At 38.9% G+C, this 23,849-nt stretch overlaps 1 protein-coding gene across 3 annotated transcripts in view; it reads left to right on the forward strand.

Moving 5' to 3' along the window:
* The window catches only part of ptprua (protein tyrosine phosphatase receptor type Ua), a 207,531-nt gene that overhangs the window by 99,195 nt on the left and 84,487 nt on the right, over positions 1 to 23,849 (forward strand). For 2 of the 3 annotated variants that reach the window (XM_044335633.1, XM_044335634.1), the window contains exons 4-7: positions 7,367 to 7,448; positions 14,956 to 15,071; positions 18,933 to 19,104; positions 20,463 to 20,756. In XM_044335633.1, coding sequence (XP_044191568.1) covers positions 7,367 to 7,448; positions 14,956 to 15,071; positions 18,933 to 19,104; positions 20,463 to 20,756 — 664 coding nt within the window. Of the gene's footprint in view, positions 1 to 7,366; positions 7,449 to 11,120; positions 11,210 to 14,955; positions 15,072 to 18,932; positions 19,105 to 20,462; positions 20,757 to 23,849 lie in introns of those variants that run through there. The other variant, XM_044335635.1, reaches the window with a different exon arrangement.

Consider the following 23,849-nt stretch of genomic DNA (forward strand, 5'->3'; position numbering starts at 1 on the left):
CTCAAACCCCCAAAATGCTGAATCCTACATTCCCTATAATGCAACCAACAGCTTCTCTTCCTTCCTTCCATGCCTGCTTTATATGACCATGTCTTTCAAACTCCATGTACCAATTTGTAACAGAGTTTTTGATATATTTGTATTCTCAAAGCCCAGATGATATCATCAGGGGTTATTTCCACAGGCTTGACAAAGCTGTTTGAGAGGCATAGAAGAAATTACACAACTGTTCACAGACAGAATGGTAGTCCCCATAATGAGTGAACTGACCTTTATGTCTAAAATTGGTGGAATTCCCTTTTAAATGATGCAGTTATAGGGACAAAATCAACTACGTCACCAGCTCATCATTAGCGCTAATGCTCCGTGCTAATATTTAGCGTGTTCTACAGTAGCAACTTTGAATGATTCTCAAAACTGCTAGATATAGCCTCATATCAGTCATACTTACTATTTAGTGTTCTCCTTTTAAAGATATGATAATATGTGTCCTCAAGTGTTAGCATGGGCGATGGAGCCATTAAGCTACTTGGGAGACATGGTTGATTTCACAGGTATCACATTAGCACATCATAATGTTTGTCATGATGTGGGCCAGAGTGAAAAATTGGCTTCTAAGATTTTGACAAGATTATCAAGCACTTTTGGTAACTGATCATCATGAAGACCTTCTAAAGCCCTTGATGCAACTCGATGGCCCCAGCCAAGGGCTCCACAGGGACCCGTCCGGTGTGTGATCCTGAAAACTAATGGAGTGCACAAAATTACCAGTTTAGTGACTTTGTCACGATATTTGGTGACTTTTAAGACCCCCTGCGTTCAGTGAGCAAAAGACAACAGACATGTCCAGTTATGTATGGGGGGCACAGGGGAGACTCTGACTCTTTCCATGACCTCTGTATTTCTAAAGTCTTGGCTACAACCCTGCTACCAATATAAAAAGGCTTTTTTTTGTTGTAGTGGTAAGATTACATATTTATGTAGCTGTTTGATAATACTCTCTATAATATATAGTATGAAATAAGGTCTTAAACATTAAAATAATTATACAATTAAAAATATAGTTTTGCAGATTAAATAGGAAAGAGAAGCTTTTAGTGTCTATTACCTTCTCTGGTGTGGCTGCACCAACTGTGTATAGCCAGGTACTAAAATCCTGGGTTGTTAAGCAAAGGCTGACACACACACACACACACACACACACACACACACACACACACACACACACACACACACACACACACACACACACACACACACACTTACAAAAAGAAAACATTCAGCATATGCTTTCTTGTCCTCCAGTGGCACACTGCAGTGGAACTACTGTACACCTCACTATATTTCTTCAGCCTGCAGAGAGAAGATGGTAGGCGCAATTGAACATCATATATTTCAATGTTTTACTGCCACAATGCCAATGTGGATCAATAGTGTTGGCCTCATTCTAGCTGAGGAAATCAATTAACAGAACATTGTTGCAAATTTTGTTCACCACATTCCTCAAACGATTGCATGTTAGTCGTTAAATTAATTAAAGTCCTCATGAAAATTGATGGCGTCCACATATCAATTGAGGGCTTTATCATTAGTGCACGCACCATTTCTGCAGTGCTCTAATGAAAACTAAAAGCTAAAAATAGTCATTACTGTGCAAAGCTTGTTTTTAATGTAATCCCTTTTACTGCTACCACTCGTGATTTTATGTATTCACTGGAAGGCCTCCTGGGATGTATTATGGATTTTGTTAATGTACACTATGAGTTCTCCAGCACTGAATTTTATGAGCTAAACACGATGCTCCAAGAGGTGCATATTAAAATACTTGCATGCTTTTCATATCAAATGTGATTGTCCACCTGCTTCCTTCTCTTTAACTGTCTACAGTTGCTGTTCTTATGCCAGAACATGCTGGATTTCACATCCTGATTTGGATTCGTTTCTGGTGTGATTTTTGACAATGACACAGCACTCCATCCTGGGAGATGGCACCCTGCTGGTTTCAGTAAACCAAACCTTGATTCACACATCACAGATTGTGTCTTTGCAGTGTTACAGGCCTCCCTTTGTTGCTCGTTTTGTCACAACAAAAGCCTGAGAGAGGCTGAGAGAAGGCTGGGGAATGACATCACCTGAAAAAAGGACATTCTCGATTAGACAAATCCGTCTTTTATAATCGTTGCAGAAATAGATTTTTTCCGTGCCTACTTGTGTGAGTATTGGAAAAGGGTGAAACATAGCTATCAAATATTAAAGATGCTATCAGGCCCCCTCATGACAAACAATATCAGTTGGCTTAAGTTTCCACCTTCCACTTTCTGTCTCTTCCTCCTATGCAAGGTGTCCCTCCACTAGCTCTTTTCCTTCACTATCATTCTCTTTATACATATTTTAATATATCCTTCTTTCAGAGTAATGTACTTTGTTTCATATAAGCAAATATACAACACATGGCCATCATTTAGGAAAAAAATTGAGCAACATACTCACCAATGTGACAACATATATCCAGGATAACAAAACACGCTGCAAATTGCACCTCAAATTTTAACAACTCAACCAAATCCAAAAATATGCTGCAAATACAGACACCATATACTATATACAACCAAAATATGGAAGCACAACCAAATACAGTTAAAATACAATCAAATATGCACAGAAGTTGACTACTGTTTTTTATGGTGTTGGAAAATAAGTTTACAAATGAAAGAACAGGTTCACAATTTTTCTTTGTCTGCCTTAAAACATCAGTCAACAACAAATGAGCATTGAAACAGGTTTTTCTTGCTGTAATCATTAGAAGATCCCTTCATAATGCACTTACAATGTAAATGATGTGGGGGACACAGTCCTCTTTCTGTGCAAAAATGTGTTTAAAAGTTTATCTGAAGCTAATATAAAGCTTCAAGTCAAGTAGATATCTTTCAATGTCTTTTTGTCACTATTCTTCCACCGCAGCTCAACAGGGAAACACTGTGTGAGGAAACACAAAGAAGGAATTTGATACTGAAAAGACTGCAAGTGGCAGATATCCACTTGATATGACTAACTCAGACTGCTGAAGCCTCATATAAGCTTCACATCAACTGTTAAATGCATTTTTGCACTAAATGACTGTGTGGACACACTGTGGATTTTGCCCCCCATCACTTACATTGAAAGCACATTTGAAGGGGATCTTTTAATAGCCAGCATGAACAGGAAGAATGATTACAGTGAGGAAAACCTCTTTCACTGTTCATATGGACATCTGACTGTTGTTTAAGACTGACTGTTTCAGTTTTAACATTCTGACTGCATGATTCAGATGTTATTGTCAATATAGCACTGTATACTGTACTGTACTACATATACATATATTGTATTTGTTGTGTCTTTTGTTATGCAGCATATGTGAAATTGATTTGGTGAAGATGTGTTCTTCATTTGATTGTGTTTTGTCCATGCATGTGTTCTTTTTTAGCTGCATTGAATGAGCTCTCTGGGTCGCTGTAATATCTCCCGTCCAACTCTACCCTTAATGCACTGAGCAAATTGTCTCATTTGCAGTGCCCTGCTTTATATGTATAAACTAACAATTGTACTGTAGCCATTTGTATTATAGCTTGTGTTTGAGAGCGCAAGGCTGTCTGATGCCAAGGTTATTCCTCAGTGTCTGGCACAGTCATACTCAAACACACTTTTCTATAAGTGAGGGCAGATGCAGAGGAGCTTAATGATGGCTCAAAGTGCGGAGCTGAGTGAATCGATGGTGGTGGGTGCGTTGACGCGTGATGAATTGAAGAGTTAATCGGTCAGACGTCTCTAATGGCCCGACATAGGAATGAAAAATAAAAATAAATTAGTGGAAAGAAAGCCTTCATCTGTATCCATCTGCCAAGGCCTTTTGTGGTATTGATTGGCCCTAGGCACTTAAAGCCTGATGTATTGTCAACATTGCAATCGAGTGCACAGTCACAGTCTGACTTCCACTGAGCTTTGGCATAGATAACTAGAGGTAGTAAGAGTGGTCCTGCGGCCACACACAAACACAAGTCTGATGTAGTACAATCTCGGAACCTTTTGGCTATCATCTGATGACGATTTAGTCTCTGGGGGCAACAGCCAGTGTTTTGGGGGCTGTAACTGCTGACTTCACTGGATATCCAGGCTAAGACTTCCTCTTCCGTCCGCTGGTCATTGTTTATAATCAGATTAGCAACTTGAGATGCGAGAATGGAGTTGGAGTTGAGAGACGACTTCGCCAACTCACGTAATTTTTTCAAAGGAAATTGTGTAATCCGACTTTGAAAGCAATTCGTTTTTTGTTTTTTTTCGAAGTCGAACTTTTCTCCACACAATACACCGATGAAACTTTTTGTAGGTGTTTGAGGTCCAGACGATGGGTTTCGCCTCTTTCACTCCCCACACGGGCTGTTTGCCTGCATGCAACCAAAGCATGTTCCTGTAGTCTTAATTTGATTGTGTTTTGTCTACCTGCATGTGTTCTTTCCACCTACATTTCAAGTGCCATCTCGGCTCAGACATGATTGGTCCATTGGACTACAACCAGAAACCAGAACCAGATGCTTCTGATACCGGAAACTCCCTTGCCTACAGATTCTGCATTCATACGTAGATATCTGTTTATAGAGATTAGATGTAGTGTACAGTTACAGCTTTCATCTTACCAGCTGTTAATGCACTCAACCCCCATGTTCAGAGTTTGTCGTGCTGTAGTAAAAAGTAAAGAGTTGCTTGCAGAGGGAATGATTTGAGCTCTACTGACTGTAATTACTACTTGGTAATCCAGTATGACTTTGTTGCACTCTGGGAGGCCTCTCTATTCACTTTGAGGCTCTGCATGCGCCCAGCTCATTTAGATGAGTGAGTGAATATTTAGGCTGTTTAAGGACTCCTGCAGCTGCCGTATGGATATGGATAGATAAAACGGACAGAAGAGAAGGAGAGAGGGATTTATTCATTTATTTTGCACTCCAAGGCTTGGTGAGGTAAAAGGATACATCTTAGACTCACTCTTTCATTAAGTCTAATTAAATGAGCCCAAAATCAAATCGTTTCAGGGTTATTTGAGGAAATATGTTATTTGATGTTTCTTTGAATTTAAATTCACTCTTCTAGAAAAAGTCTTTATTCTTTTCAGCTTTTTAGAAATCCATTATCTTAAATGTCATCTTGTGAAGTCTGTTAGCTTGATTATTGTGTGCACTCATTGTAAAAGCCAGCAGAGGTCACTATGATGTATAATATAATAACATAAATGATTAAGAATGACTAAACTATGAGTATTGTGGCTTTTAAAAATTGTTCAAAAGCAGACTATATTGAGTGGAAAGTTTTGGTGTCTGAATGCTTATAAAATTCTCTTGGCTTTATGTTATAAGAATGATAGGCAGTCAGCTCTCCATAACTGTCTAAGCTACAGTCATTGCCTAACATAAAGTATACAGTTGTGACAGTGCAGACAGAGGTAGTGACGACTAAATAAAGAGAGATTGAAGGCTGGCTGGCAGTGGGTTGTTAGAGGCTTATGCACTTCTCATGTCATACTAGAGTTACCATAATAACCAGTTACTGACTTGTAAATAATGCTGAAGTCAACATCCATGTCATACTGATGACCGAGAAACTGGATTTTCCAAGGCCTTTGATATATCCAGCTTGGCACTTACTAATATGGAAAAACATGGAAACCAAACAAACATGGATGCATTATGTCTGCTGAAGTCCATTGTTCAAGGTAGTAAAGCCTAAATTTAAAGGATACTGTGCTACAGTATATTGTTAATGCATGCATTTTTAAGCCACATACAACCAAATGTCCAATCAAAGAACCGTCTAACAACCAGTGTTGGACAAGTTACGTGAAAAATGTAATCACTTACATAATACATATTACTATTGAAAAAGTAATTACATTACTTAACTAATTACTCAACAGCAAAAGAAAGTAGTAACATTACTTGTTACTTATGAGAAAAGATAAGATATAGCCTACTTTTGCTCATACTTCAGCTCAGCTCCGTCAACTGTGTCTTTAAAAATCTTCAAAGCCCCCACAGCCACATGTAACATATTGTCTGTAACACATGTAGAAGAAGAAAAGGAGACCACTACTTGTTGCTGAAGAAAGTACTCACATTACTGCCCAACACTGCATATCACACAACGTGACATTACTTTGAGCCCAGCAAGTCGTCAAGCAGCCAGCCCCACACAGATGTGACAAAGATGTTCTTGTGTAAGATGTGTTGTTACTGCTGATTGAAAGAATACAGTCTGGAGGTAGCCAGTTTGGTGGTTCCCAAATAAAGGACAAGTAAACAAACTCAATTCAACAAGTACAAGTACAATGTACTGTAACATTTAGTGTATTTAGTGAAACACTTAGTGTACACAGTGTACAGTGTACATTAAGTATAATTATGCATTGCATAGACAGGGGAGAAGGTTAATTTAGTCGGCTGCTGAATGAAAGGAATGACCTGAGGAGTCTCTGAAAATTGATTTTGCCATCTGATATAATGTATACATAGAATTCCCTACAGTATACAGTGTGCAGTGAATAGTGAATGAGTGAATGACATTGATCACAGTCCATGTTTGTTGTGTTCTTTTGAGTAATGCTCCTGCCAGTGGTTTTGATCATGTTTGGTGCCCATTTGGAAAAGCACATTATTCATAAAGATTTTTTATGTTTATATATGAGATTAAAGAGAAGGAAATGGATTTACTGTGGTTAAGGTCTGATTAATGATCAAGATATGGCACATTTGATCTGAGATTTGAGTAAGGGTAATGGGTCCCATGTCTGTGAGCTATGTTGGATTTAAGGGTTATATTGATTCAAGCATATATACCTAGCAATCCAACCTGTTTATGAACATTGCAATCCCATCTGACTTGTGGCTGCCTTGCATTCAGAACTGTTCAGGCCATTGTTGTAGAAATTAGTATCTTTGCCTCTTCTTTGATAGTTTTCTCTGTATGATCCAAATGACTTTTTAGTACAAAATAGTGGCTCTAGAAAGTGCTTCTGAGGGGCTTATACCAAATCCTGATATTTCCCTGTTGATGGTTTAGAGACCTGAAAAGGTTCTGGTAATAAATTATATTATAGTTGTGATTATATTGCTGTGAAAAATATGACAACAGAAATGACCAATGATGCAAGAAACATTTCTGATAACTGTTTTAATGCCAATATAAAACTTAACTGTGAAGAATTAATACAAAAACCTGTGTATTTCTGTTCTTGGCAGGCTTTGGAAGGACCCCATCCCTCTAAATTTCTTCTGTTAATCTACTTGCCACTCAAGATGTAATTGTGTGTAGTCATTTAATTTATCCACTGTCTCCACAGGTCATCTTTGAAGCAACCGTTTCCGAGGAGCGACAGGGCTACATTGCCTTGGACGACATTGTGCTTCTCAATTACCCCTGTTGTAAGTACCCCATTCTGCACTGCTCATAGCCTGCCTGCTGACCTTTACTGAGCCTGGGGAAAGGGTCCGACGGAACATCGGAAGCCTTGCCCAGGAAGCTCAACAGTTTCACGGAGGTGATTGAGGACTATGAGGCAATCTCTGCTGACAGGGGGGCAACTGAGGCACATATACCTAGTACCTGTCTGACAGTCAGGGCCACAATAACACAGCAGGAGGCTTTTCTTTTGTCCTGGAAGAATGGCTGACCTTTTCCTCTGATCACTATGCTCCCAGCTGAGAGCTTTTAAAGCTAATGTGATGTTACAGGCAGAAAAAGGACAGCTAGTGGTTGTACTTTGATCCTCTCTTGAAGATTTTTTTCTTTATGAATGTTATGTTACATTGCGTTCTCTTCTGTTCTGTTACATTCACCATTATACCCCCCACAGTCCTTTGGTCTCCACCCACCCACAGGCTTCGTGGAGATGTTTCAAGACCTTTTAAAAAGACCTCTTCTTTCACTGCTGTACTGTTTTCAAGATGATTAGCTCCTTTGGACACCATAGAAAAAAGCTAATTTTGATCTGATTGGCCTACCTTGAAGTAGATATCATTGTAAAAGCGCCACTGGCCCATACTTACTTCCAGGAAGAGAGAACAGTGCCAGCACAGTGATTAATAGGTTTTAAATGGAAATGCAAGTCACCACTGGGCTTTTGTAAAATAGGAGGTTTATCAATTTAACAGTTATCTGTTTCACTAATTATTAATGCCCTCCATATAATATGATGCAGAGTGTCACATTACACAACTCTATAATTGGCCGGTACTACACTGGATATTGTTGGAAACCCAGTAACCCGAAATTGATTATAATGTAAGCCTTTGAGTAGTTTTGAGTCATGATGGTCTCAGCTATCTATCAAAGGCTTTCTACAGTTGCTCAAATTTATATATATTTTACAGCTGCAGTAATTAATATTATATTATTAATAGATCAAATGACTTTGTATAATGCAAAAGGTGTCACTCATAGTCCACAAACTGCAGCAGGCAGCTGTTTTAAATGAGAAATCTCTGTTAAATTCTCTGTACACTACCTGCCCAGTGCCAAATGATCAAAATTCAAAGTAAACCCAGATATCTGACAAACTCTCTGCACCATAAATAAACCATCCCAGTCACCATCTCTTCAGCCTCCTACCATCTGGCAGAAGATACAGAATTAAAGCTGCTCTGACTAGCAGATTAAAGAACAGTTTCCTCTCCAGAGCTGTTGTTCAAGTTAGCCAAGCCCCTACCACATTGTCCCTCACACCTGCATAACACTATTAACTCATTTACTCATTGTCTTGAACAGTGAGAGTTGGTAGAGTTGGTAGATACCAAAGTAGAGCTAAAAGGAGAAAAGAGGAATTTATTAGATTCATATTCATCGCATTGCCAGAAAATGGACTCTAAATGAAAGATAATGACAATGTTGCTCCTTGTCTGCTGGAGGCTAACACATACTGTAAGCCCTAACAACTTTTTAATATTACACGCTGTATGTTGTGTTTTCAGCTTGTTCTCCTGCCCCTTAATTGACCCAACTAAAGAAACCAATGAATGCAGCTTTAAACATCGCTGTCATATGCCAAATATCTACAACTTCAATTCAAAAACACTGACACTTATCATGTTCCAAAACCTAGCATTTTTGTCATATTCTACTGGTTAGATCTACTCTGTCCTTCTGTGAGAATGGTAATATTGTTTTGTAGCTGCATAAATGTGGGAAAATGTTAATGAATGATAATGTGGGGTATTTATGAGCTCATGAAATTCAGATATCCTTTTTCTGGCTCTACTGAAAAATCAGGCAGTCCGCATGTTATAAATCATTGAATCTTCACTGGGGAACAGACAGAGGAACTGAAATAACCCTTTCAAAAATCAGCACTGATTCTTTTCTTCTTTTTTTGCCCAAGCTCATCTCAAAGTTTACCCCTTGCCCCCTCTCACCCTGTCCTCGATGGAACAGGATACATTTCCATGGTGATTTTGGATGGGTTAGGGTACTCCCCTAACCCATGCCAGGGCCTTTTGGTATATGACTCAGGCTTAGTTTAGCCTTGGTGGCGCTTGGACCTTCACCATGCCTAGTAGCTCACATTGTGCCTGCTAGTGGCTGCTATATAAATTGTACGCATAACATAAACACAAAAATCATAAAACACAACTCATTTATTCATACAAAACACATGCCAAGTATACATAAATTCATGCATGCACACACAAGTCACTATTTTGTTCCAGCTGGTGTATCTGCAGAAGCAATCACCCATAACAACTCTACAACACACACTCACACACTCACAAACATGTAAGTAAACATTAATAAGCTGGCACAAATTTCCCCGCAGGCAACAAGAATAATCACATGCTCCCTTAGGAAAAATTCAACTTAAAGGCAACTGCATTTTGCGCTCCTACTCATTTGACATTTGTGTTGTTTTTCTCTGGAGTCCGTGTCTTTATTCTAAACACGTGTTTCAGTCAAGACCAATCTCTCCTGCATCAAACGGCAGAATAACTAATTTAAAGAACCAACATCCCAGACAGTTGGAATGCCTTTGAGACTCAAATTACCTTGCCTCTATTTATGTTTTAATTAAGGCTAGACAGGTCAAATATACACACTACTGGACATTTAGATTTGAAATTAAATTTTCTCAGTAACTATTAATGCAATTGCCTCATCCTTAAATGACTTTTCCTATAATTGGGGCTGTGAACCCTTGCCCTTAAAGATGACTTGAAAGTAAACGCTTGTTTCCTTCAGACAAAATAACCTGACTGGCACCACAACAGACATCTTTGTAATACATCACATATAGTTTGCTTGTTCATTTATTCAAGTTCACTGCTGCTCTCTTTACTTTCAGTCCACATATTCTTATATTGCATACAAGGTTTCAACGTGAAATGAGTCAGGTGTTGATGGGGAGATGCACCTGTGGAAATGAGTTACCGCAGAGCCCTCTCACTCTGCTTATTGGACGGGTAGAGCATGACAAGCACTGCAGAGAGGAAAGAGAAAAATGAGCAATAAGTAAAACGTGGGATGCAATTTCTGTCATCCCATCCTCAGCCAGATGTTGCTTTTGGTTACTGTGGAAACCAAGCATCAGAGTGTGCGTTGTGTGGATAGTGCTGGTCTCTGCATCAGAATTTAATTTTGTCCATCGCATTGGTGTCCAGTAGAAATAAGTTGCCACACACCACATCCTGTTTACACCACAGCAGGATTTTTCCAGTCAGTGTGGTCCATCTGTTTGATATGATCAAGGTTATTATTTTCTCATTATATCGTTATTTTTGTTCAGATGCCTGAGAATTTTTTCCAGTGTGATGTGGGAGGGTTTAATTCATCATTGTGTGAAAAACCCAAATGCTGAAAAACCTTACTTACAACAGTCTCATTAGTTTGGCTTGTATTTGTGAGGAGACCTTTGTTTGGAAGCTGCAGAGAACAATGATGCAATTGGAACCAAACAGAGACCAATGAATGGATTTTTTTTTAACAAAAAAATATATAAAAAGCATTACTTCACTTTAGTGGAGAGATAAACAGAGCTGTTGTTAGCTTTCCATCTGCAGACGAACTGTTTTATCCTCTGTGTTTTATCTGTTTTATCCATCATTTGTGATGAAGCGTTTACCTTTTTATGCTTCACAGTGTCTTGTTACAACCAGCAGAACAAGCGTCAGCACAGCTCTAGGTTTATATGATTGAGGTAAAGCAGCTATGAATTGTTGGATGTATTCATAGATATATAGCTGTTATAAAATATACAAAGACTAGCTGTCTTCATCTTCCAGTAATCACAAAATATACAATGTTGTTTTGTAGTATATTCATTGCTTGCATATAAGTTACTGAGGGTGGGAAGATGAGTAAGCTAGCTCCCTACTATTTTATATTCATTATGAAGATAACTTTACTGTGGTTTTTAGCTACATTTGATGAAGAAAATCAGCCAGTTGAGAAAAAGATGGGCCTGGCACTAAAAACACTTTCACAATATAGCAAGCATTATTATTACAAAATGTAAATTTTATCCTTCATGTTTATAACAAAACATCAGTTGTCGTTTCTGCTAGCTAGCATTAGCATTAAATGACTGTAGCCAGTAACTGAATAGTATCAGTTAAAATTTGATTTCAGTCACAATTATAAAGTTTGACCTATTTGGCGTGATTTTAGTATTATGAAGGACTAATGCTGGTTCAATCATTTTTCTGCCTGCCAAGAAGAAATTAACTCGTTTTGGCATGAAAATGGTCCAATTCAGCTACAGCTTAGCACAAAATATAATTACCATCAGCTATGGTCCAAAATTACCAGCATGATATACTCTTCAGTTCAACTTTTGTCCTAATTAACATGTGAAAAGAGTGAGAGAGCATTTTTGGATGTTGATTGGTATTGTTGATGATATACTGTGTGCCAACTTTAAACTTAGCTAATGCAAATGATGTAGCATTAGGAATGCTTTAATACTCCAAAGAGAATTGTAGATACAGTGAAGATCATAACACTTTGAATTTGGAGCTTGATGCATAGCCAACCAGGGCATTAGTGAAACTGTGAAGTACCACTTCAATTTAGAAACTCAAAAATAAGAAAAAACAGGGTAGCACTTTTTTCCCACAGGTATTACCTGATGCTTTATAGCATCCCTAACAGCAGAGCTTTTTCCCTGAATATATTTTGGCATGTCACAGTTGGAAAAGCACAGGTGTAAGTAATCAAATTTGTGATTGCTGAATTGCGTTTGGCTTCTTCAGTTTCAGGGTCCTGGTATTGTGCGTGCTGTCTCCCTGTCACATTGTCACGGCTTACTTGAATAGCTGAATAGAATGAAGCCATCATTAATGTTATTAGTAACACCTGTGCTTTTCCTGCTATGACAAGTCAAAAAATCTGCTTTGAAAGAAATCAGTTGTAATCTGTACCGGCTGCTTTCATTTAAAATATTTTATCACAGTACTTTGAAGCATGCCATTCTCAACATTTTTATGGACTCTCAAAACTATCAAGTTAGCATCACTGGTGTTTCTGCTTGTAAGTATCAGTGAAAGGTTTTTTTGTGTGTATTACAGTTGCACAAATCAAAATGTCACCCTGATGCGTTCATGAGAAGCACACATACTGTATATATACTGTATATATAGCATCTTTGATTGTGCTCTGTTACTTGCTGATTGATCAGAACAGCAGCAAAGCATGAGTGTAGATTTGGGTATGGACATGTCCCTACTAATGTCAAGCTATCAATATTTTTTTTACCAATCTCACACAATCTAGTCGCTGTAACTCAATGAAATGTTAACAGAAAGATCTCTGCAGAGTTGGCAGGTTTGTGTGTTTTCTGCAAAAAAGTGCACTATTAGGATAAAGAGTGAAGGAGCAGGATATGGGGAATACGCAACCTGATGATCTGATGACCCTCAACGTATTGTTGACTAGGAGCAGCAGCAGCAGTGGGGTCGATGAGGTGGAGAATCTGAAGCAGTTATTTATAGTTTAAACGTTCTAAACATCACAGAATCGAAAACAACTTCACTAGACAAAATTAAGATCATTTGATGTTTTATTTAATTTCAGATGTTAGGTGTTGTTAGCTAATTTGTGAATGTTGCTCAGACATGCTGTTTAATTATACAACTTTATTACTGTTGGTGAAAATTCTTCCCAAAAGCAAATTAAGATATCATGTCCTTTTTAAAGAAGAACCAAATTGTCAGTAACAGCTTAGCTTAGTTAATAAAAATGTTCTGATCCAAACATTAATCTTTGAAATTAGTGGGAGAAATATGTACTATTTAATGTCATATCACCCTTTTCCCATGAGTGGATCAAGATTGCATATGTGTCATTAAGACATAAACTTTATTTAAAAGCTAATTTAGCCACAGCTTGTCTAACCGATCTGTTTATGACTGTCAGGCATCATTTTATTATGACAGTCCTGTCAGCAGCAGCCTACAGACAGACAGGTCAGCTCTGATGTCATAGTGAAAGATCTATAGCCATAAATTCAGGAGTTGAATAAAAAAATAATATTCCCCAGCTCTATTCCCCAAAAAACTCAGTGGAGTTTTTTGACCACTCGAGAAGCTGTTTTGATGAGCGGGTCCCTTTTTTGTTTCTTCAGTGCTACTCTAAGAAACATATCAACAAAAGGCAGGAAATAAGATTTACATTTTTGTAAATAATGTAGGTTTAAAAAAAAATTAAGCTTTGCAGTAGTTTATGAGGAAGTCAATTCCCTTAACACATTTGTCAGTTCTCAAAGATACATACAGTGTGTTTTGGTGAGAAACACTGAATATAAATGTAACTGTAAGAAAACTCCACAGGGTACCTTTAAGAAATGACCTGAAAATATGTAGTGTGCACTACCGTAAGCAAATGCAATGAGACTGGTGTGACTAACTGCAGGGATATGTCATTTGATAAACATAATATACATATATTTCTGCAGGCGCATTGCTAATGCATGTCTTAATCTAAGCATGCAAACAGCAGTGCTCAGTAGAGTTATTCAGTAAAATTAGACCTGTTTTGCATCTCAGCTTTAGCTGTTTCATAATTTACTGAATTACATTATCGACAAATAACAAGCAGTTTCAGAATGAGGGTTCACTTGTGTTCTTGATGGGGCTTTAAAAGTAATCCAGACTCAATATTTGAAATATATATATATATAAGAATGGTGTTCATCCCTTTAGAAGAGTTCCAGAGGCTTGTAGAATCAATACCAAGGCTGAGGAACGCCATTCTACAAAAAGATATTCCTTCATTTGGTGTTTTGATGATGGTGGTGGAGAGCGCTGTTTAACTGGGTTGTGTCCAATTGGGTTGAGATCTGGTGACTGTGAAAGCCATAGCATATGATTCACATCATTTTCATACTTCTGAAACCATTCAGAAGCATTCACTCCCATCAGGATAGAAATGTTTCATCATAGGATAAAGGTGATGACTCAGAATAACTTTGTATTGATTTGCAGTGACCCTTCCCTCTAAGAGGACAAGTGGACCCAAACCATGCCAGCAAAATGCCCCCCACAGCATAACACAACCACCAGATCCCCTCACTGTAGGGGATCTATGAATATGCAAATATATTTTATACATACACATGTATATAATATGTAAATGTACAGTTCATGTGTAAGGTTAAATGACTTGTTTGAATGGATATTTTTTTTGCAAGGTATGCATATATAATGTTTATGTATATTATACTTTTTTTATTGTTTATATGTGACGGTGTTATGCGCATGCATCCGTGTTCTTGAGACATTATCCGGGGCCGAGTGTGGACTTTGTGTACATGCACAGCCTCCTTTGAATAAATAACAGTCCGCATCTGTGTGTTAAATATATTTAGACATTGATGCTCAGCTCCAGATGTGCCGCTTTCATCACTCTGTGTGTGTATGTGTGTGTGTGTGTGTCCTCCTTCTACAGACAAGGTGCCTCATTTCTCTCGGCTGGGTGACGTGGAGGTGAACGCTGGGCAGAATGCCTCGTTCCAGTGTGTCGCCACGGGCAAAGTCTCAGAGACTGATCCTTTCCTCCTGGAGGTGAGAACAAGAGTGAAAGAGAGAGATTGTGTATGTGTTTTTGTTTTCTCTCTCTCCTTTTTTTTTTTTTTTTTTTAGATGAACAGTCAAGTCTCAGCACCAACATCTCAGTACCTGGATAATAGAGTGGGGATTGGGGACTGTAGGGAAAAGAAGCAACACAAAGGATAAAGAGAGAGACGTTTTACATGTTTTGCATTTAGCCAACGGTCTAATCCAGAACAGCTTACAGTATTTACATGCACGTCTGCTGGCCATGCTCCCACTGAAGTCTTATTCAGGCTGCTGTTTACATGAGCTTTTCATACTGTGACTGAGCCTAACCCAGTTAAGAGAATATTCCTTCAGATAGCATGTTCTCCCAGCCATAAAGTCTGAAAACATTCAGTTACCAATGACCGTCATTTGACTGAGCAGTGACACTCTTTTAATACCAGAGCTAAAACGGTCCCAGTGGCAATCAGTTGTAAGTACTGTTCACTGCACAACGAAATGTGTGTGTGATGCTTCTCACTTTGAGTGAGGGCATGCTTTAATAATCTGTTTCAGGAAATGAGCCAGTTATCAACACCAGGCTTTCCTCCAAAGTGGTTGGAGTGTGTCCTTACTCTAAAAATGGGCACATGTTTGCGTGTTCTATTTCGTGCTTAAAGTCCTCCTCCGTTAAAAATATACTTCTTGTTCCTACAGTTGGATGTTTGAGCTTCACTGTGCAGAATGACATCACAAGTAGTTTGGAAACCTCCAGTGCACATAAACAGAGAAAAAAGGAGACATCTCATAAGCAGCAGTTAAATGTCTGAAATGAAATATATATGCGTATTCATAGATGCTAGAATTGTTAATGAGGGAGAAGGAGTAAATGTAAGAGTAAATTTGAAGGATTTAAAGTAGTAATTTTAAATATATATATCTTGTGTGTGTGTGTGTGTGTGTGTGTGTGTGTGTGTGTGTGTGTGTGTGTGGAAAACCCATATCAGACAAGGAGACCCTCGGCTGTTGCTGGAGTTAAACTTGACTTCCCCTCGCCTCTTCATGATAGGTCCCAGAGAGAGAGAAATGGAGCTTTAGTGAAAGTTCAGCTAGTTGTGTGCCAGTTACGGTGCAATTTAACGGATACAGGTTAAGACTGTTTTGTCAGCAGAAGTAAAACCCTCCCGGAAAGAGACAGCCACACAGGCGCCATCACTGCATTACAGCGAATTAAAAGCCTTACAGAGACCAAAGGTAACGGTGTGTTTGGGTGGTCCCGTATCGTTGAAAATTACACCTTGAACAAATTCAGAAAAACCCTGTAAACACATGACTTCTGAAACTTCACTGATCACCATGGTAAACATTCCTGAAAAACTTAACAGCGTCTCACTATAGTGAATCTCAAACCTTTGGCAAACCTACACACTAAAACAGTAGGTTTTAATTATTTGTCAGGGTGTATGGGGAAAAACATCTTCATAAAAATTGTATTGTGATGTAAGCTTTATGTGAGTCGGACCAAAAACAACCAGCCGACAACTCTGATTAACTAACAAGGCTCAGATGTCAAGGTAGAGACCTGTGTGGCACGGCTCCGTACTGATAAACATGATATTCAGGCTGCCATCAAGGACAAACAGTTGCGATTATGCATACCCTCCATTATTTACATCCTGCAGCGGTATTATTATTAGTTCAATAGACCTTCACACATCGAACCTTTTGAAAGGGGGAACATTTCTAGATTTCCAGAGCTGATGAAGACTACCTGAACACACTATTAAACAAACAACTGGTGGAAAGTGTACTTGAGACTGAATGGAATCTATATTCTATCAACACATGGACATGGAAAAACATTATTTTGGCCATTCTTTTTAAAAATCAACACTAAATCTCTGTTGAATTGCCTGTGACTTTATGTGTGATTAACCGTATTGTAGTTGTTAAAAGAAATGGGAGCCATTATCTTATCTGCCACATAAATATAACGGAGTAACTTTGTGACTCTGAGTTTGTCTTTTAATGTTTATGTTGTTGAGGGAAAATGGGTCATTTAAGGGGTTTGGGAAGATTATGAAGTTTGCGCCTCTGCTTTTGTAGCTTTTTGACTGTGATGGCATTTAGTTTACTAAACCCCCTGAAGTCATTTCTCTCATGCACCAACTGAAAATAGTTTCAATTTTCCTAGTTTGAATATGAGCCAATATTAGTCTTCAAAAATCCATCCCTTAATGCCTCCACTCTTCCTCTGGCCTTGAAGCCTGCACATCTAAGTGCTTTTGAAATGATGGCAGCAGGGAGAAGGCGCTTTGCAAATGAGATCTCAGCATACTTGGTGATCCATCCCTTGTGTTTCTGCTCGATTTTATTTCATATACACCCCCCCCCCCCCCCCCCCCCTCTTTTCTCTGAATTGAAGCCTTTGAAGATCATTGGCATGTGAAAGAGCCATTTTTATCAGTTTCATAGTTTGTGAATTTGTTGATGGCGCCACACACACACACAGAGATAGTAAGATGCAAACAAACAATGCAAGACTTGTCTTTTGTAATTTGACAGTATGCTACGATGAACTCTGCTTCTCTGCCTAAGTCAACACTTGCTCACGCTTCAACTCCTCCTTACTTCCCTCATTAAGAAAAAAAAAAACCCAGTAACCGCAGAAAATAGAGATATATCACAAACCATTACTGCCTTCTGTTCCTCCATTTGTTTTTCCGGGCCTATTTGATCGTCAACACTGAGTCTGTTAATTGCTGCTTTCTCTTTGATCTCCCTGGCGCTGTGGAGCTCCTCTCTGGACCAGTCTAGAGCAGCCTCTCCTCCACTCTTTCTTCTATTTAGGTAGTCTAAACAAACTGTTAGCATAATGTTTCTTAATCAATTAGTCTCATATTTCCTCTGCTGTCCTCTGGCTTAAATTGCAGACAACTGTCTCAGATGCTATTTAGATCTTTAACACCAACGTGAAAACCGAAATTAGTTACTACACCAACTCTTAATTATGATATGATGCAGGGCTCGCTGCCAGACAAGAATGTCAGCAGACTTGGCAAATGGAAGCATTTATTTGCTTTAATAGCCTGCAGGTTAACTTGAAAGATGGATGCAGCGTTTGACTGATGTTATTATTCAAAAATGTGCACGCCGCACTCTGAGGAGTCACTTCAAACCTAGTGTTGAAAACAAAACAAAAAAAGTAGCAAACAAATTTAAAAAGTCCTTGGAGTCTTTACAAGAGAAGAGACAGATTATTTTGATAGCAAAACTAGAGTTAAAATGAGCTATAATCTCTCGCTATAGGCAGTGGTACCCAGCAACTGTACATCTAATTTCATATTTTCTAACAGCACTGCATTTTTTTTTTCTCTATCCTGCTAAACCAATTCAAACATACGGATGTCAAACCCACTTACTTGTGAAAAGCGTGAGCAGGCGACAGCTTACATAATAATCTGCTTATTCTGTGAGAGAGAGATGCATATATTATGGCTTGCACCTGGAACAGCTCATTCCAAGTGTTGGCTTCTGATTTCCTGTTCCACTAGTTGAGCCAATTGCCGGTGCGCCTCGAGCACTGACACATTAGCATCGCGAGAGATGAGATGTCAGCTCGAGCCCCTGTACTGGAAACAACAACCCGGGAGGCCTGTGTCACCGGGCTTGCGAACGAAAACGCTATTCTTACCAATGACATTTATCACGTATTTATTGTCTTGCCCCCTATCTAGCTAATTCCACCCCTCCTTTGTCTTCCTGTCTGCTTCTCAGCCCACCACCCCATATTTAATCACTTGAATAGACTTGAGGTAAACATGTATGGTTGGGTTGGTGTGCTCATGGCTGATTTCTCTCTGTATGTGGTTTTTGTCTGGCTGTCAGCGGAGGAACGGCATGCTGCTGAGCGCGCCTTTGCTGTCACGGCTGAGCCACAAACGGCTGATGGCGACTTTCCAAGTGGAGGCGCAGCGTGGAGAGCAGGACCTCTACCGCTGCATCACCCTGTCCTCCAGGGGCGCCACCATCTCCAACTTCGGTGAACTCATCGTCAGAGGTATGCTGAGGAATTATTATTACGTTATTTTACAAATTACTCATCTGCAAAAGTAATTAGTTACATTACTTGGAACTTTACTTTCCTTACTCATTACTCAGTGCAGCTCTGTCATACATAAACAAGTCCAAACCACTCCCACACAATTTAAAATATGTGTAGAAATAGAAAGCAACATGTCTTACACAAAACAAAACCAGGTAAATCTGAAATATGTGCTTACCAGTAGCTAAAAAGCCACACAACATGTAAATAAGACAACTTTAGAGTTAGCAGAAGGTGCATTCTTCGTCACATTAGTGTAATGTGTTACTACCTTGCACTGAGCAGTTATATATAACAGTTAAAAGCTCAACAATTTGGGAAATATGCTTATTTGCTTTTTTCCCTGAGAGTTTAATGAGGAGATTTATACCGATCTGATGTCAGTGCGTTAAGTATAAAGTTGGAATCAGGATGTGGTTAGCCTAGCTTAGCAGAAACACTGGGAACAGGGTGAAACAGCTAGCTTGGCTTTGTCCAGAGTGAAAATGAAAACAACTACCAACACTAATTAGCACATATTTCATTTGTTTAAGCCATACATCAAAAGCTACAGTTTATGGTTTTAAGAGGAATTACGTGTTGGAACTATTTTCTTTATGCTAAGCTAGGCTAACAGCTCTGTACTTGACTCACAGACATGATCTTCTCATCTCACTCCCAAAAAGAAAGCAAATAAGTGTATTTTTTTTTACCAAAACATGCTCTCACAATTTCTCTTTCATATCTCAACAAATCACATCATAAAACACACTGCAGACGGGTGTATTCACTGTTTAACGATCAGCCACCAACCCTCCTTCTGTCCAAACACACATATACACACATTTCCTCACACACAACATCATGTGATGAATTAATTTGATATTTTCCGGGTTGATAAGGGTCATATTATCCATCAAGGCTGATTTTATTTTTTCAGAGAGGACAGAATTAGTTATGCAATTATTCATGCAAATAAGCTCTTCTTCAGCATCATTAGAGTGAAAATTAAGAACTTGCAGCATTCAAGAGTATCTTTCTCTCTCTCTTTTTCATAGTCCTGATGTGATTAAAGGATTTTTATGACTCAATGCTCTAGCAGAGCAGAAATAATGTTATTGAAACTGTAAAACAAAAAAGAGAAAATCCTTGACAGAAATTCTTGACTTCTCCTTTGCTCATGTAACTGTTTTTCAAGAATGTTTCCAAGGACAGATTCTCTCAGATTCTGTTTTTCTGTTGTTTCTTAGTATTGTCACTCTTAAACAACGGCAAGCAATAACCTCATTTTAATTTAGATACAGTATATAATAATGTCTCACTCCCTTTTGCAGTTCCCCCCACACCAATTGCCCCTCCTCAGCTCTTGCGAGCAGGCCCCACCTATCTGATCATCCAGCTCAACACTAACTCCATCGTTGGGGACGGACCGGTCATCCGGCGGGAAATCCAGTACCGGGCCAGCCAGTCCACGTGGACGGAGACTCACGGTGTGGGCTCACTCACTTACAAGGTTTGGCATCTTGAGCCAGATACAGAGTACCGCATCAGTGTCCTGCTCACCCGGCCTGGGGAAGGGGGCACAGGAGCACCTGGACCCCCTCTGATCAGCAGGACTAAGTGTGCAGGTGAGTCAGATGAAGTATTGAATCATGCTCATCCTCCAAAATTCTACATGAGATTTACTGTATATATGTCCACAAATAATCTCATTGGTTGGGATAAACCTCAGTGGGCGGGGCTTAAAATACAATATTTATTTTTATCCATATCGAGCTCCACCCTGCACTAAAGTTTGCCTCAATCACTGAGAGTATTTTCGTCACCAGTCTGCCTCCAGACAGCCCTGCAGAGATCCTTTCAAGAAATATTGGTATTGCTAAAACCTGAATCTGCTGAAATGACATGAAGGCATAATTAGGACTGACGGTGATTATTTTCATCACTGATTGATCTGTTGATCTGTTTTTTTTTTTCGATTAATTAATCATTTAGTCTATAAAATGTCAGAAAGCAAAGAAAAATGCTCTTCGCAGTTTATCAGAACCCAAGGTAAATCGCTTGTTTTGTTGACCAACACTTCAAAACCCAAAAAGTCATTTACAACGAAATAAAACAGAAAAAACACAGCAACTTCTCACATTATTCTCACATAACAAAGCACACAGACATCAATCACTCCCTACTTGATTCAGCACGACTCTTTCCACTGATGGCAGTGTCTCAGATCTTGCCACATAATCATCGTGTTTAGACATTTTGTTCAGTATCAAAAGTAATTGAGGTGATTGCAGCTTGTTGTTAGATGTAGTTATAGTGCAGACAGGAACGGCTAGTAACTAATGCACCATGACTTATCATGGGGAAGATTTTCTAAAATGTTAGGACAAATAGGCTAAAAACAGGCTTCAAGGTGAAGCCTGCACCACTCACTGACTCCATGGCAACATAATCGACTCTTTGCATCACTCAGAGCAGTGCCACAACTCAAAACATACACATAGGAATAAGAAAGATAAAAATATTAGGAGTGACAAATCCAGGAATATTTTCTCTTCTTGCATTAAAAATACATCTTTTATTTCTAAGGCTTAGAATGTCCCACCAACATGGTTTTTACTGTACATCCCTGGAACTCTGTCACTCAATTATTACACAACTATCCATTCATGTACAGACATATGTGTTGGAAAACATTTGGACAATAAAGGCAAAAAACGTACTCCACGTTTGGTAAGAGTTTCATAACAGCTGCAACATAATACCCTAGTATCTCTTACTTTTCCTGAATATAACAATATATGGCAGGTCAAGCTAAGATGTAGTGACAATACCAAAAGCCTGTCAATAAATTTATTGAAATTTATTGAAAATATTCTGGTATAGAATGCAAATCCTCCACACCAGACTCCTAAAAACCCAATACAACAATATTCCTATTTAACATAACAAACCAACAGTCACAAATCAACTTTATAATCATATAAAATGTCTTCTTTTGATCAGAATTTATCTTGCCTATTTATAAAAGAGTTTACTGAAGGAGCCTGCACTACATCCTCTAGAATAATGGGAGTGGAAATTGAGTAAACAATTACTCAAAAGTCGTTTAATAGTTGATCGACTATTCAATTACGGACTCATCTCTTAAGCACTTATCAATTACTTTGTCTTCTTGACATTTTGCTGCATCTTTTCAATAAGGCAGTAATTACATAACAATAGGACTTATTATAAAATGTCATAGGATGGGTCTTAGCTCTACACAGAAAGGGACTTTTGATTAGTTTAATATGACACCACAAATGCATACTGCAAACAGAAGACTGCATCAGCACAAAACAACAAACAGAAGACCAGCTGGTTGCTCCTGCAGTTCATGGATAGACTGTTTTCAGAGTCTCTTTCTGCTCTGATGCTCGAAGTTTTGAGCTGCAGCTGGATCAGACTGTTGTGACATATCACGTTCCACCTTGTAGTTTGCCTGCAGCCACTGAGAACAAAAGGTTTGTTTGTTGTCATTGTGGTGATGCTTTCTATTTATCCAAGGCTTACGCCTAATAAAATTATATTTATATATGAAATCCAGGTATGCTTTCATCTACAGTCATTTATATGCAAGACAAGGATTGTTGGAATTCTGTGGAAAACAACAGATAAAGTGGGAGGATTCATAGTTGAAGCACTGTGCCTTTGGGTTAACGACTGGTCTGAACCCAGCTGTAGAGAGAAGTTTAGTTCAAAAGCTTGTGTGGTATCAAGGTTCTCATTTTCTAAGCAGAGGGCAAGGTTCTCCTGCTACCACTTATCTATGTTTTAGCCACAGTGCTGCTCATCTGGGTGAAAAAGGCACCCCGCTGTTCTGTTAAGTAGACACCCTGACGTCCCTGTCACCTGCCACGCGCTTTGATCCACTCTCGTCAGCGTCTTCCACTCGCCCACCTCCTGTCAACTCCCATTGCTCAGATCTGAGGCTTTATCCCCAGGGAGAGAGCAGCAGACAGCAAAGGCCATGTGACACAAAACTCTGGATGAATTTGTCTTCCTAATGTGTCACAGAGAGCCATTTCTTTTGGCGGAGAGGCTCTTCTTTTTCGACTCTCGTTGAGTGTGACATTTCATACTTACTGGTGCAGAGGATTGCAATCCCATGAGGGCATTGTATGCGTTGGCCAGCCATACAGAGACCGGCCAGTTCAGATGCTTAATCAATGATGTGCCTATTAGATTATTTTCCCGGCATTTAAGCTTTTTGTGAAAGCGACTTTAGTATGAATGCAGATATGCCATCCATGAATCTTGGTTTTCATGCTTTTGGGCCTTCTCTTGATTAAAGCCACTATGTGTTCAATTTTTATGTCATCATTTCAAATTATTCTAACGGCATCATATTTTGTGTGTAGGAAAAAATCCTGGTGATCCTGATCAGCTCATTCAAGGCCTCAGCATGCTTAAAACAAAATGCTTGTCAGTTAATTTAAAGCCCCCAATTCCAGTGTTGGAGTTTGCGATGAGGCTGTTTAACTTTCCAAAATAGGCAATCTGACAGTCAAGTCGACTTTTCACAGTGATTGTATGGATGTTTGCTGAGGTGTGAAAGTCTTACGTTTAACATTCTTCACATGTCAGTTTTAGTTTGTACAACCCAGTGAAACATCATGAAAGCCTTTAATTATAGTGCCAACCCCATGTTTACACTGCAAATTAAAATCTGGTTTATT

Source organism: Thunnus albacares, chromosome 19 (assembly GCF_914725855.1).
Source record: "Thunnus albacares chromosome 19, fThuAlb1.1, whole genome shotgun sequence".
In the NCBI taxonomy this organism is placed as follows: Eukaryota; Metazoa; Chordata; class Actinopteri; order Scombriformes; family Scombridae; genus Thunnus; species Thunnus albacares.